Here is a 12879-nt window from a genome sequence, read left to right as displayed (position 1 = left end):
CCCTGTTTTAAAAGGGCAAAGAGATGATGTCAACATTCTGCAGTTCTAGTGATTCTAGGACTTATTGTAGTCCCCACATGGTGCTTCACTTATTTTTATAAATATCGTCCCACCTTCTAGGCTTTTTCAATGTCTTAGATTTTTACTGGTGTTTTGTAAGTTAAGAATTAAAAATCCCAAATGAGATAAAAGGGGATAACCTCCAAAAACTTTTATCTAGTTTAGGTATGTCTTATTTTCCTATTCCCCGCCCCAGGTTCTGCATCTTCTGACCAACACTGACATTTTCACCTCATCATAATGGTTTTCACACTTATCAGAGAACATAATCAGTAATAGCGACACTGAGTGACCTTGTTGCAGTACCACTAACCTTTGAGAAGAGAGCCACAAGTCATGCAACGTATAAACTTTCTACGTAACAGCTTACTAGCTTCATTGCGATTTTCTTAGATATTGGGGCCAGAGGAGACTAGCAGTCTATTTACTGACTACCCTGTAGCTTTTCAGCTGGATTTCCAGAATACTGAAGCGGAGTCTTCTACGGAGCATAAAACAGGAAGAGAAGCTAAATACAGCCATCGTACTGCTGTAAAGCATTGCTTCCTGGCAATAGGAGCCAAATAATTCAGATCCATTACCCATGTTATCACTCAGACTTGATAGCTTGATACTTCAGACCAAGAACGCCTACTTCCATCCGTCTTAAATCATTCACAAATTATGTCAAAATACTGTTCCTTAAGTTGTCATACCCAGACAAGGTTAGATAAAGGTAAATGGTGAGACAGATTTATTCATTTGGCTCTACTTACTATTTTAGTCAATAAATCTCATCTACCCAACATCTCCAACCAGAGATGATTTGGGGACATCAACATCATTGCCAGCCCCACTGGCTTTTGATCTCCCATCTTTTCTACGAGCATCTGGGGCTCATTTGAAAAATTCAGTATCACCACACAAAAATAAGTTAGTTCCTTTGCTCTTACACAATTTGACCTCATTCCAGTTTACTTTTTTGTTTGTTTCTCGCACCATAGTCTTTTCTCACAGCGTTGTTCTGAGACACATACTCCAGAGGGACTTCTTAACGGAGAAGTTGGCATATATTGCACAGGCATCTGAATCACAGTGTTATTTTTCCTTAGTGGTCTTTCTGTAAATGAAGCATGATTTTAACCCCCCCAAGCCTTTAAAAGCTGTTTTAGTGACTGCTATTGAGACCTCCATAAATTCTCAATAATAAAAACTTTCAGACAGCATTTCCAACTTCCCATGATCTGTGCAAATGCTTATTTTGATTTCACTGAATTTCACTGAATTTTTAGAGTTGGAAGGGACCATAAAGATCATCTAGTCCAACTAGATTAAATCAATAATAGACATACCAGAAAGATGTGATTATCAATGAGCCCATCAAAGAACCTGAGAGCCTTTAGCGTTTTCCCAGTTGGTTCCCAAAATATAGAAAAGAACATTTTGGCAAAAGTAAGATTTTTTTTGTAGAGATTGCTCCACTCAAGGTCAAGTGAGTGCACAGTAAATAAGTGAGCTGCTTTTTTTACCTGCAAAGATTATTTTCTACTGTGATAACTTTCTCATTCTGAGAGCAGGCTCCCTAAAGTAAACATGAAGCTCAAAAATACAGTCTTAAGTCTGACATGAAAATGGGATTCATAGTTTTATCTTTTAATCAAAAAAGCAAGACCATGACCCTTTCTTCCTGAAGTTAGCTATTGAGAACAATGGGAGTGTACCCAGTGCCACACCTAAATTAGTACTAACTAATTTTCTTTAAGTTTGATTCCTATTTTACAGCAGAACCCCAAACACACTATCTGCCAGAGACAGTACCACTCTGTGTTCAATCCTATTGGTACCTTCAGGAAAAAAAGGCATTTGAGAGCCCTCTCACAAGCCGACAACCCTTCCAGTTGTACTTCACAACTACAAAAATTGCATATATACTTAAATAAGATTTCTAGTATTACTACTGTCACCTTATAAGATATTTGCCTAAAAAAACATTAGGTCTGGCCCTCCAGTCTGGTAAAACTGCTTTAAATCCTTCTGCTTCTGCAGAGAAGCCTGAAGCTGACAGGCCCAGGCTCTCGTTCCAAATACATTTCTGAGCATCAGTGGTGGCTCAAGGTGTCCCTGTCCCCGCTCTACCAGCTCCCTTGTATCCGCACAATTGTCGGCATGGCTCGTGATGAACCAGATCAGGGAATTACTCTACATGAACACTGACTTGGATTTCTTTCAGCTATGTCATTTCTATAAGGATAGAGGCTGCAAAACCCAGATTATTCAGCATTGCCACATAACCTGAAGCCATAGTTCTGGGCACTCCAAGACAGCTTTGCACAGTTTAAGATCACGTACTTCATGTGATTCTGTGGTTGTAAATGGTAAAATTTTAGATGCTTCTGGGCTGCCTGTCTTTGAAGATGCAGCAGAAATCCACTATATGGATCAAAACAAAGCCTCAAATGTCTTTAAAGGAAGGCTTATTTCAAATTTGAAGGAAAATTTCCTGAGCAAAGTGGAAACTGTTGTCCATCTCAAAATACACGGAATTCTCATGTCCACACAGGGACGGCAATGGAATTGCATCTACCAGTATTTGCTAGGAATGAAGATTGGTGTGAAAATCATCCTAACACAAGTTGTACAGGACAATACACCAAGTCCAGATATGAAAGAGAAGGTATCCAGTATCTGCTCAAAAGCTGCAGAGCCTGCTTTAAAAAAGAGGCGCTTGCTTGAACAGAATGTCGCATGCTAAGCCAGTGAGGCTCAGGAGTCTGTGCAGTGTCATTTTAAGTGGAAATTTTGCCCGAGCGCAGATGAAACGCTGGACTTTGATAGAACACATTACCCTGGGAGAACACAAAATGACACAACTGAAGGAGCAAGTCCACTGAAACTTTTTTTGATCGTTCGCATTTATTCAGAGATACCAGGTGCAAAGCACTGCCTCCAGAATAATTCACTGCCAATTGCAAATCTATAAATTGTCTGAGTGCTTCCAAATAACAAGTGACTAGCTCAACTTTCGCAAAGAAAAGAAAATTCAGTAGAACTTTTCCATTGCACACAGCCGTTACCAACATCAGCTGATTCATTCTGTGTTTTCATGTCAGTCTGTACAAAGAAGTATTTTGTAGTGCAAAGAAGGACCATGTGTTGTAAAAATGATGATCCAGAACTAAAAAACATATCTACCCATGACCTAAGCCCAGATAATTAAGTGTCTCATCGTCGTTAGTAAAATATTAACAGGGGTTATTGGTTGTCATAGTAAAACGAGAGGCTGCACTGAACGTAACTTCATTTACGGACGTTCAAAAAATTGACATCACGGCTGCGAGAACATATAAATAACCAGCACACTGCTTTTCTGATCAGTTGCAGCAACAACCCTGAAGGGAGCATTCTACAGGCTCAGCTCCTCTAACGGCACAGCAGAAACTGGATTTTGTAAAGTACACCGAGAAGCTCCTTTTTGTAAAACGGCTCTGAGAACATCTGACAGATTTTTCCTCTGCCTTTAATTGTTTGGCATTTCTTTAAACAAGCATGTGCACGGGAGGTTGTGCCAAGTGCCTGGGAACCACTCTTATCCCCCTGGCTGTGCTATGTACCCTCGCTAACATCTTGTTGTTTTTCCCTGGAGGAAAAGTGGTTGAAAACAATCTGCACATTACAGATGAGGTTTGGTACTTCGGAGGGATCTTGGGATCTGGTGTATTGGTGAGTACACAAATTCAGACATTCCCACCTTCCCCCCACCCACACCATGACTTTGCGTTGCTGAGTTTCCTCAGTACCTCAAATGCAGGTTCCAACACTGCAAATTCTTTTAGAGTAAACAAATACGTTACAAGTCATCCAACAGTTTTGCAATAAGTAACTTAATTTAGTGATAAGAAAAAAAAAAAAAAAGACATAGAACTGTTATATTTAAAAGCAAGTGTAATTTGATTTCATCCCGATTCAAACTGTATTTCTGTTATTGGTAGATGATCTTTCCTGCCTTGGTATTTTTGGGCCTTAAGAATAATGATTGCTGTGGATGCTGTGGGAATGAGAGCTGTGGAAAGAGGTTTGCGGTAAGTGAGAGGAAACATGGCAAAAAAGTAAAAGCTAAATCATTACCGGTACAATATATGTATCTTCTGCTCATGGTCACTGAGAGACTAGACGGATGCTGCCCAGAGCGTAGGACACAAAGTCTTGCCACTTGTCTGAGTGCTGGAAGGTAGAAATATCAGGCTGTAAAAATTGTACTATGCCTCTGATGTTGTGCCACAAGTATCACAACTGTTCTGCCTTATTGTATTTTGCTGTCACAAGATACTTGTGGTTGCTTTCACAATTAAAACTAAATTTCTGACACATCTGCACTTTGTTTTGCAGAGTGTAAAAGATCTCTTTAGCCATTTTTTGTTGACAGTTTTTAAAATTATTCTGACAGTTGGGCACTACATTCCCAACTCATTGCAGACGCACACAATGGGCTGTGAGTATCTCAGAGGTTCATAGGAAATTTCAGGTAGGAAGAGACCTCGGCAGGTCACCAAATCCAACCTCCTAATCAAAGCCAGGTAGACCAGGCTCCACTTAGAATTTATAGCTTCCTTTCACACTGAAGTGAAGAGTTTCAAATGGATACTTTCAGACATTAGCAAACATTTCAAGCATTTTAGTTTAAAAATGAGATTAGAAAAAAAAAATATATTTCTACTAGGAAGGTCTGTCCTTTTGAAATAGATTGTTTGGCTCAAGTAGGTCATTACACTTTTTTTAGAAAGGAACAGGTTTTCAATTGAAATAAAAAGGAAAAAAACAAATTGGGAAAGAATCATGGCTGTGAGGTTAACAAGGAGCCTTCCCTAAATCCCCTCTCTTTGATGGCTGTCTTCATGCAATCCCAACAAAGCAGGTGGAACGTTGGGGGCAGTGGGGGGAAATAGGCCCACATATTTCTCTTCAACACACTGTATTAACAATTTTCTGTTGGCAGTGAACATAGCTTAGTTCAGCAACTACCGAACTACTGCCGTTTTGCACTATAAGGCACCAGAACTGGGGGCATGGTTTTACCTGGGGGTGACCCACCAGGGATGACCCACTGGCTGTGAGCGCTGCTGCCTGGGCTCCTGGTGGCATATGAAAGCTGAACTGTGCGTGTGTGGTGCTGCCCACCAAGTGACCCACCTCCTGCCGTGCCGTCCCTGGTGACAACTCATCTTAGCTGGCTGAGAGGCTGGGATTATTAATACAGTCATAAGTACTAAGTACACCGTACTAAAAAAGTCGGAGTGGCCTTACCACAGCATGACCGAGAAATGAATTTGTTCTTGTACGTTAGCAGAAACACCATTATTATAATGTCTACTACATAAACATAATGTTTAAGTTAGTCCCATTAGATATATCAACATAAAAATGCATGTCAACACTGAAGGCTAGAGTCTCGTGATGAGGTCTGAACAAAAGCTCACAGACCTGACATCACGTTTCTTTTCTTCTTTTGCCTGTATCACTTTGATCCAATAACTACCTCTACCTACAAACTATTACAGCTACAAGTGCTTCAGAACTCAAGCAGGGCATAAGTTTTTTGCATGACTGACTTACATATTAGAGTATGTGAAAATGCTGTAATGGGAAGTCGGAAAAATAAAGACATCCTTTCCACGCCATTCCAATTGCACTGTTAGAGCTAACGATGACAAATACCTGTGAGGAAACAAAGTACACTAATATGAAACCTCCTCCTGGGAGACTCAGGAAGAAAAAAAAAATACAATTACTTGGTCCCAGTATGACCAAGATACCAAAGGTAACTTGTAAAGAGTTCTGTAGAATTTTTTTTAATGCCTTGAGTGGTCCAAGACTTAGTCTTGCTTACAGTCTCGAGAAAGCCATCCATTCCAGTGAAACACAGGACCTTGAACAAGTCTAGTGGACAAATACTGTCCAAAGGGGAGGAGTGCCACCTACTGTGTCAGCATCGATGCTTTCGTCTTCAGGCAAATGGTGCTAATTCTTTTAAAGCTTCTAAATATCAGTGCAGGTACACCTTATACATTTACTATGTAATTGCAAACTAATATATTTTAGCTGTTCAGGAGTTGACTATTTTGACTGTTAAGAGCTGAATTTAGGGAACGTACATTCACATTAATCGGCTACATTTCCTTGTTTGAATGAGAACAAAAATAACATTAATTTTCTCTTCATCAGATGTTTTCTTCTATAATATTTGCTGCAGTTGGACTTCTGGGAGCTGGATACTGCTTTGTTTTGTCAGCAGTAGCCATCAACAAAGGCCCTAAATGTGACACTGGAACAGGTTGGACCTATCCTTTCCACGATGGGTAAGACAAGCCAAACAGAAAAAAAAATTATACACGTTTAAACTTTGTGATATGATTTAACTTCCAAATCCATTGTCTAAAAATGGGAATTTTACAGTTTGCCTGAAACACAGAAGCTCTTAGAAGAACCAGCAATGCATAGCAATACAGAATAAGGTTCAAGAGCATAGATGTAAAGACTAGCAAGTACAATCAAACCTACCGAGTTTCAAAGGAACCAATAGAGAAATGCACAGCCTTCTAGGTTATTCTTGGGATGATAGGCAGCGTACGGGGATAAATTCCACCCAGACAATAGCAGTAACATCTTTTTGCAAAATTTGATGGTATTCAAATAATTAGTATCTACATGTCACTTCATCTTGGTTATGGAATTTGTAAGTTGTCTGTTCCTCACACTGCAACTCAAACATGTTTGCTGTCATGTATATTTACCACTTCCGGAGAGGCGGTGTGAAGGACATGAAACCTGGGTGATCCCATTGCTCAGGGCTGAAGCCAGCAAAGGCCCAACTGGAAACAGGGTGCGACATGTCACCAAGAAGAGCAGGACAAGTCGACAACGGGTGCAGCACCTTGGGAGCACTGTCATTGGTTGGGGGGGTGCACTTGGCGAGTGTATGACATACCACCCAGCATCAGAACCGCTCCATCCAGCAGAGCACCAACCATCAGTAACAAAAATGCCTTCACCAGAAGATATTGGCACAGATGAACACCCGCTTAGCGCATGCTTGGCCAAACGGATGTTCAGTCATCTTCTTCCCAAAATACCAGAAACTGTTCAATTGTAGCTAACGCGTACTCGCCTCTGACTGTTCCCTTCTGGTGCCTTGGCTTTTCAAAGCAATTGCTTCAATCGATCTAGAAACTCAAACAGGATCGCGTTCTCGAGAAGTAGTACCAGTGTGATAATGGGAAGTCTCTCTTGCAGTACTGAAGCTAGCAGAGCATCACAGCAGCGACAACTTGTCAGCCGTGACAGACACACCCCCCCTCCCCACGAGCTAACAGCATCTTCGTAACTGTTTTGTTTCCCCCCCTCCAGGGACTACCTCAGTAACCACACATTGTGGAGCAAGTGTCAGTCACCCGAAAACATTGTCCCATGGAACCTGACCCTCTTCTCCTTGCTGCTTGTCATGAGTGGGATCCAGGCAGTGCTCTGCAGCATTCAGGTGGTGAACGGCCTCTTTGGAACAATCTGCGGGGACTGCAAATGTTGCGGATGCTGTGGGGTGAGCATCTGATGGTTTTCTTTCATTATTTTGTGTATTAATGACAGTTACATTATACACCTGACTAGCTGACAAACTAAACTAGCCTTCATTCAGTACCGTGCTTATGATTTCTAAAGTACAACTGAAACCCTACAGCGTTGTCAGGTGCTGAAAATATGATCTCAGCCCACATTATGGTGTTTATCTGACAGCTTCCCATAGCCACTGGGAAAAAATAAAAACCTTTGAAAGGCACAGGAATAGTAGTCACTAAATTACCTCCATATTTTTATTCTTCCAGGGAGATGGAACTGTCTAAAGAATATGAATATTCCCTTCGCTTGGCAGGCTCCCTTTTGCAACCATTCCATAAAGCAGCCCTACAATGCATCGTCTCTGCCTAAGAAGATGAGAATGAAGGGCACTTCCCCCCCACTAACGTTATGAAGCCCTGACTCCCTTTCTAGCCTTCCTGAAACCCCTCATCATGGAATAAAATAAATGAAATACAACTCTCACATTCATATTTATTTTGTAAAACAGTTCCCTTTGAAAAAGAGGGTATTCTCAGGCAAAATATTTTCTCTCCTAAGTCAGCTTTCCAACTGGGGATTGCCAAATGCTGCTGGTACAAGCTCAGTTGTAAAGTAGCTGTGTCTATTTTCTTTGGAGGTTTATCACACGGAAATATCACAAGCCTAACTTTTTTTGCATATGAGTTTACATTAGGTGGAAAAGTGAGGACTTCTCTCTTCTAGACCTGTTATGATTTAAATGCTCTCTACAAAGAGTCTCTGTTACGGAAGAGATTCATGGATCTCAGGGTGAGGTCTCTTCTCTTGACTGTGCCTGACAGATGGGTGCATTCAGGAGCACTGCTGTGCAGGTAAGTGGAGGGTCAAAGGAACAGTAACAGCATAGAGTGCTGCGGATGCCTAGTCTGAGGTGTTACGAGTCATCTTGGACACCACAATACCCTGTTCTACACCAGGAATTTTGTGAGAAAGGCTAATTCACAGCCATTTCTCAGCACGATGGGAGTCTGGCTTCTCTATTCATCTGTAATCAATTTTCCTGCAGTCACCCTCACCAAACAGAATGTAACAACACAGTAGGGCTGTAGAAGATGAAACCTAAAACAGAAAGTAGAACAGGGAAGGCTTGTAGAGAGACCTTCCCAGCCTACAATTTGTTGTACTCCAGGGACCTCCTGAGCCAAAGGTTCTACCTCTGCATTTCACTCTTCTTGAGGGATTCCTTCTCCACGAAGCTGTCCAGTTTTTTCTTGGATCACAATATGCCTTCCACAGTCTAACTTCATGTTGTGGGAAGAACCTTCTTTGTTCTGACCCTGCCACGTGCTCCTTTTGTGCAATGCCTCCTAGTTCTTGCCTACAAGAAAGAGTACACAACCAGTCCTATCCCCCCTTCCCTGTGATACCTAATTTATAGATTCTCTCATGTCTCCTCTCAGTTGTCTTTTTATTTAGCCTGAAGAGCATTAGTATATTTAGCCATTGTTCATACAGTAGTTGTTTCACCTTTATTTGAAGTTTTTTCACTAACCAACCCACTGTGATCTCGTCTAACAAAGGTGATGCGGTGACTTAGAGTCACAGATAAACAGGTCCAGGAGGCATCTCTGGAGCCTATCTTTGTATGCAAAGGTAGTGCAAACACCACTTAAATAACTCATAAAATATCTGTGTCACCTGTTCTTAAAAATCTCTAAGTTCAGAGATCCAACATCTTTCTAGCATTTTATAACACTGCAAACTGTTCTGGAAGTTAGGAAGACTCCTAACATGTAATCACGCACCCCCCTGGCACAACACTGTTCTTTTCCCAGCAGGCTTATGGAAAAGTCTTCCCCTTCACAGCAAAATTCTACATATTTGAAGACTCCTATCATGTTTCAGTCCTCACCTCTGACAAAACAAAAAATTTTCACTCTTTCATCATAACTGATGTTCTTTCACGGCTCAGTATTCACCTTGTCCTCCTGCAAGCTTCTCCTACAACTTTCCAGAAGCTGAACGCTGGACTGGTGACTTCAACACAGGTTACAATTTCTATTCAGTCGAGTACCTTGTAACTCCTCTTCTTAAAGCTTCCAATCCATACACGAGTGCAAAAGCTTCATTCATCTTTCTGCAGAAGTTCAATTTAGCTATGTTTGGCACAGTGCTATGAAAGAGATATGAAAGGCAAAAGAGAGTTGAAAGGCAAAAATACTTTTTAGAAAGAACCAGTCTTAAAAAGAAAAAATTATTTCCCAACAAAATCAAGGAGGAAATACGAGGGATTGGAGAAGTTTGAGGGATTCAGATCAACTGATACGCCTCTTAAGAAATTCCTAAAACAATTTTTCACAAACCAGCTTGCCAGCCTGGATGTCTCAAGACTTGTAGATCATCAACATATTTGCCACATCTCTTCCCTAAAATTTTCCTCCTGAAATACTGATTCTGTAGCCTGTGCTTTCAGAAAGTGTATTTCATGTAGTCTGTAATTATGCCAGAGATATCTGAAGAACTTAAAGTATTCAGAAACACTAAAAGCTGGCGAGCAATATGCAAAAATGTTAAACAGCTAGATTTAGGTACTAAGAGTTACATTAAGAAAAGCAAAGTGGCCTCAGTAATAAATTGTGCAAGATGATAAAAGAAATTATAAAAAAACCTCTTCAGAAACAGCTGTCTCTCCCACCTGTTCTGCAGCATTGCTAGGGAATCTGAGAGTACTCTTTATATCACCACCCACTGATGCAACCGTCTCCCATCTATTCTTTCATCAGTGGTTACCAGCTGTCCTGCACCTCATCTCACATTTGTCTTGTTTTATTTATATAAAGCCTTTGCGAACATGGAATGTTTCTCACAGCATTCAACGAAGGGATGGGTAGCTGCATAGTGTACAATTTTGATATATTAATAAATCTTTGTGGGAGACTTGGGATAAGAAATAACAGACAGGAAGCTATGATACCTAAAACCAAAACCAACAAGTGCTTCATGAGTTCAATGCTTCCAAGATGCCCAACTACATGGTGGTTTCTAACATAGCTAATACATAGCAGATACTGAGAGAAGGCGCACATTCCATCTTGTGATCTAGGCTGCATTTGCACCGTGGCCTTGGGGTGTACTGAAAAAGCATAGACAAACTGGAACTAGCAGCTCAGCTGGTCTAGCATTTTATAGTGCCAACAACAGTGTTCCTAAATCTATTTAGTTATTGTTAACATCTGAGGCTCCCCCCTAGCATTTCATTTCAAGGGAATCACACATCTCCAGCGTCTATTCTGCAGTAATTGGAGATTGCTCTCTGTGTTTTTACTGAGCAAAGTGTCCAGTAAAACCCAGGAGAGGGTCTGATCACACTTTGTTGTAACAGAGAAAGATCTAAGGTGCCAGTGGTACACCTGGGAGAGAAGTCACAGGTACAGAGAGGACAATGCTAGACAGGGACAGAAAGATGGTGCTAAGAGAGGAACCACAAACAGGGAGAACTGAAAGTGTTGCAACAGACCCCACTAGTCCTGGCCAACCTGGACACCCATCACACTCAGTTTTAGTGTGTACAAATGTCAACTGTTACACAGATGTAGAAATCCTAGTAGCCCAAAGGAAAAATATTAGCACCGTTTGTAAAATCTGAGAGATGCACACTTTTATCTGACGCTTCATTATTCACCCATAAAAAACGGCTGCTCAGTGACTGCTTGACTAAGCTGCTCAGAGCATGGCAATCCAGACATTGCGTGGCATCATTTCAGCTGAGAGTTTACCTAAAAAGAAACACATAGGTGATTTAACAACCCAGATTACAACATGTGGAGTGCATGTGTGTGATTTTGAGCCCAAGCACTTCAACTTCAGCCTAACAAAACTGGTGCCCCTGCACGGCTAGACTATATACAGTTGGAGCTCTCTTTATGGATTGTCTCTAAATAAATAGACTGCAACAAGATGACACATTAACCACAGCACAGTGTCACCTGTCAGGGGATGATGCATTATTTAACTGGCAACTGTTTGCAAAAGGTTCTCTTCTAAAATTAGGAAGTAACATACACAAAGTAAGAAGACATTTGTTCAGCCAAAAGCAAAGGATGTTTTCTAACATCGTTCTAATCTTGAATGTTCATCCCCTGGCCATAGTTCAACTGCAGCTTCCCCTTCACAGCTTCTAGATTACTCACAGCATAACCAGCAACAAGGCAAATGACAGCAAACTGGAACCTCTCCTTCCTGAGGCTGGGGAGGTTGACTTCTTCTGTCATGTTGGTACAGGTGCGGTAATTACCTCAGAGGGCAGACGCTGGTATCACAGGGATTGACATGAATAAAACCCCAGCTAAAGCACCTCTGAAGCTTTTTCTTGCCAAATTACTTTTTCACTAGGAGACGACACGCAGTTTAACTGTCTTGGTTTCATCCAGGAAAGTTAATTTTCTTTCTAGTGATTGCTGTGAAAGGACTGTAAATAACGCATATTATTTTAGTTGTTGCTAGGTGGTGTTTATGCTTTTCAAGAACTCTTTTCAGCTTCCCATAGAAGCTGGGAAGGAGCATAGACAGAACAAGGTAATTCCATACCACAGATGTCACGCTCAGTATAGAAATGAGGGCTGGCCCGGGGGGGGGGGGTGGGTGGGATCTGTGATCTCTGCTCGGGTTGGGCTGGGCAACCAGTTCACTCTGCAGTGAGTGTCACTTATCTCTTGTATATTCTTGCACCAGTAATATTATTATTATTTTCCTTTTCCGTTATCATTCTATTAAACTCTCTTTATCTCAATCCATGAGTTTTTTGTCCCTTTCCCCTCCTTTTTTCTGTCTTCTCCCTGCCTTTCTCGGGGGGAAGGGGAAGTGAACAAGTGACTGTGTAGTCCTAGTTGCCAGCTGGGGTTAAAGCACAACAGGGACACAGGCATTGCTGATGATATAGGGAAGAGTAAGCTTTGAGGACCAGGTATTAAAAAAGCACAAGAAAGATTTTAACTGGAGTACTCCACTGAAAATAACATCGTCGGGATGCCCTCCTGACAGAACTCTATGGAAAGCAGCGTGAGAGGCGGGACTCCCAGCAGAGGTATGGACACCACTCACCCAGAAGAAAACATAGGCACAGGAATCCTTTGCAGGCATGACACCATTGGTGCAGCCTGAAGTGGCTTCCTGAACTCCAGCAGGGAAATGAGAAGGCCCATCACCAGGACTGCTACGTTACCTTGTTGTCTGGGAAAGGCAGAGTACTGACGT

General features: G+C 41.5%; 1 protein-coding gene across 1 annotated transcript; it reads left to right on the top strand.

Annotated features, from left to right (window-relative positions):
* The first annotated feature begins 3585 nt into the window (after positions 1-3585).
* On the top strand, positions 3586-7931 carry TM4SF4 (transmembrane 4 L six family member 4). Its single transcript, XM_074153365.1, has 5 exons — positions 3586-3759; positions 4029-4118; positions 6259-6392; positions 7441-7630; positions 7914-7931. The coding sequence occupies exons 1-5, from the start codon at positions 3586-3588 to the stop codon at positions 7929-7931; spliced, it is 606 nt and encodes a 201-aa protein (XP_074009466.1).
* Positions 7932-12879: the final 4948 nt, after the last annotated feature.

The sequence above is a fragment of the Numenius arquata genome, chromosome 9 (assembly GCF_964106895.1).
Source record: "Numenius arquata chromosome 9, bNumArq3.hap1.1, whole genome shotgun sequence".
Lineage (NCBI taxonomy): Eukaryota > Metazoa > Chordata > Aves > Charadriiformes > Scolopacidae > Numenius > Numenius arquata.
Note: the sequence above shows the minus strand (reverse complement) of the source record. Positions and strands in the feature narration are given on the sequence as shown.

Coding starts and splice junctions, on each gene's coding strand:
- TM4SF4 (XM_074153365.1), top strand. CDS start 3,586: ATGTGCACGGGAGGTTGTGCCAAGTGCCTGGGAACCACTCTTATCCCC. Junction 4,119..6,258: donor GCTGTGGAAAGAGGTTTGCG/GTAAGTGAGAGG, acceptor TCTCTTCATCAG/ATGTTTTCTTCTATAATATT. Junction 6,393..7,440: donor ACCTATCCTTTCCACGATGG/GTAAGACAAGCC, acceptor CCCCCCCTCCAG/GGACTACCTCAGTAACCACA.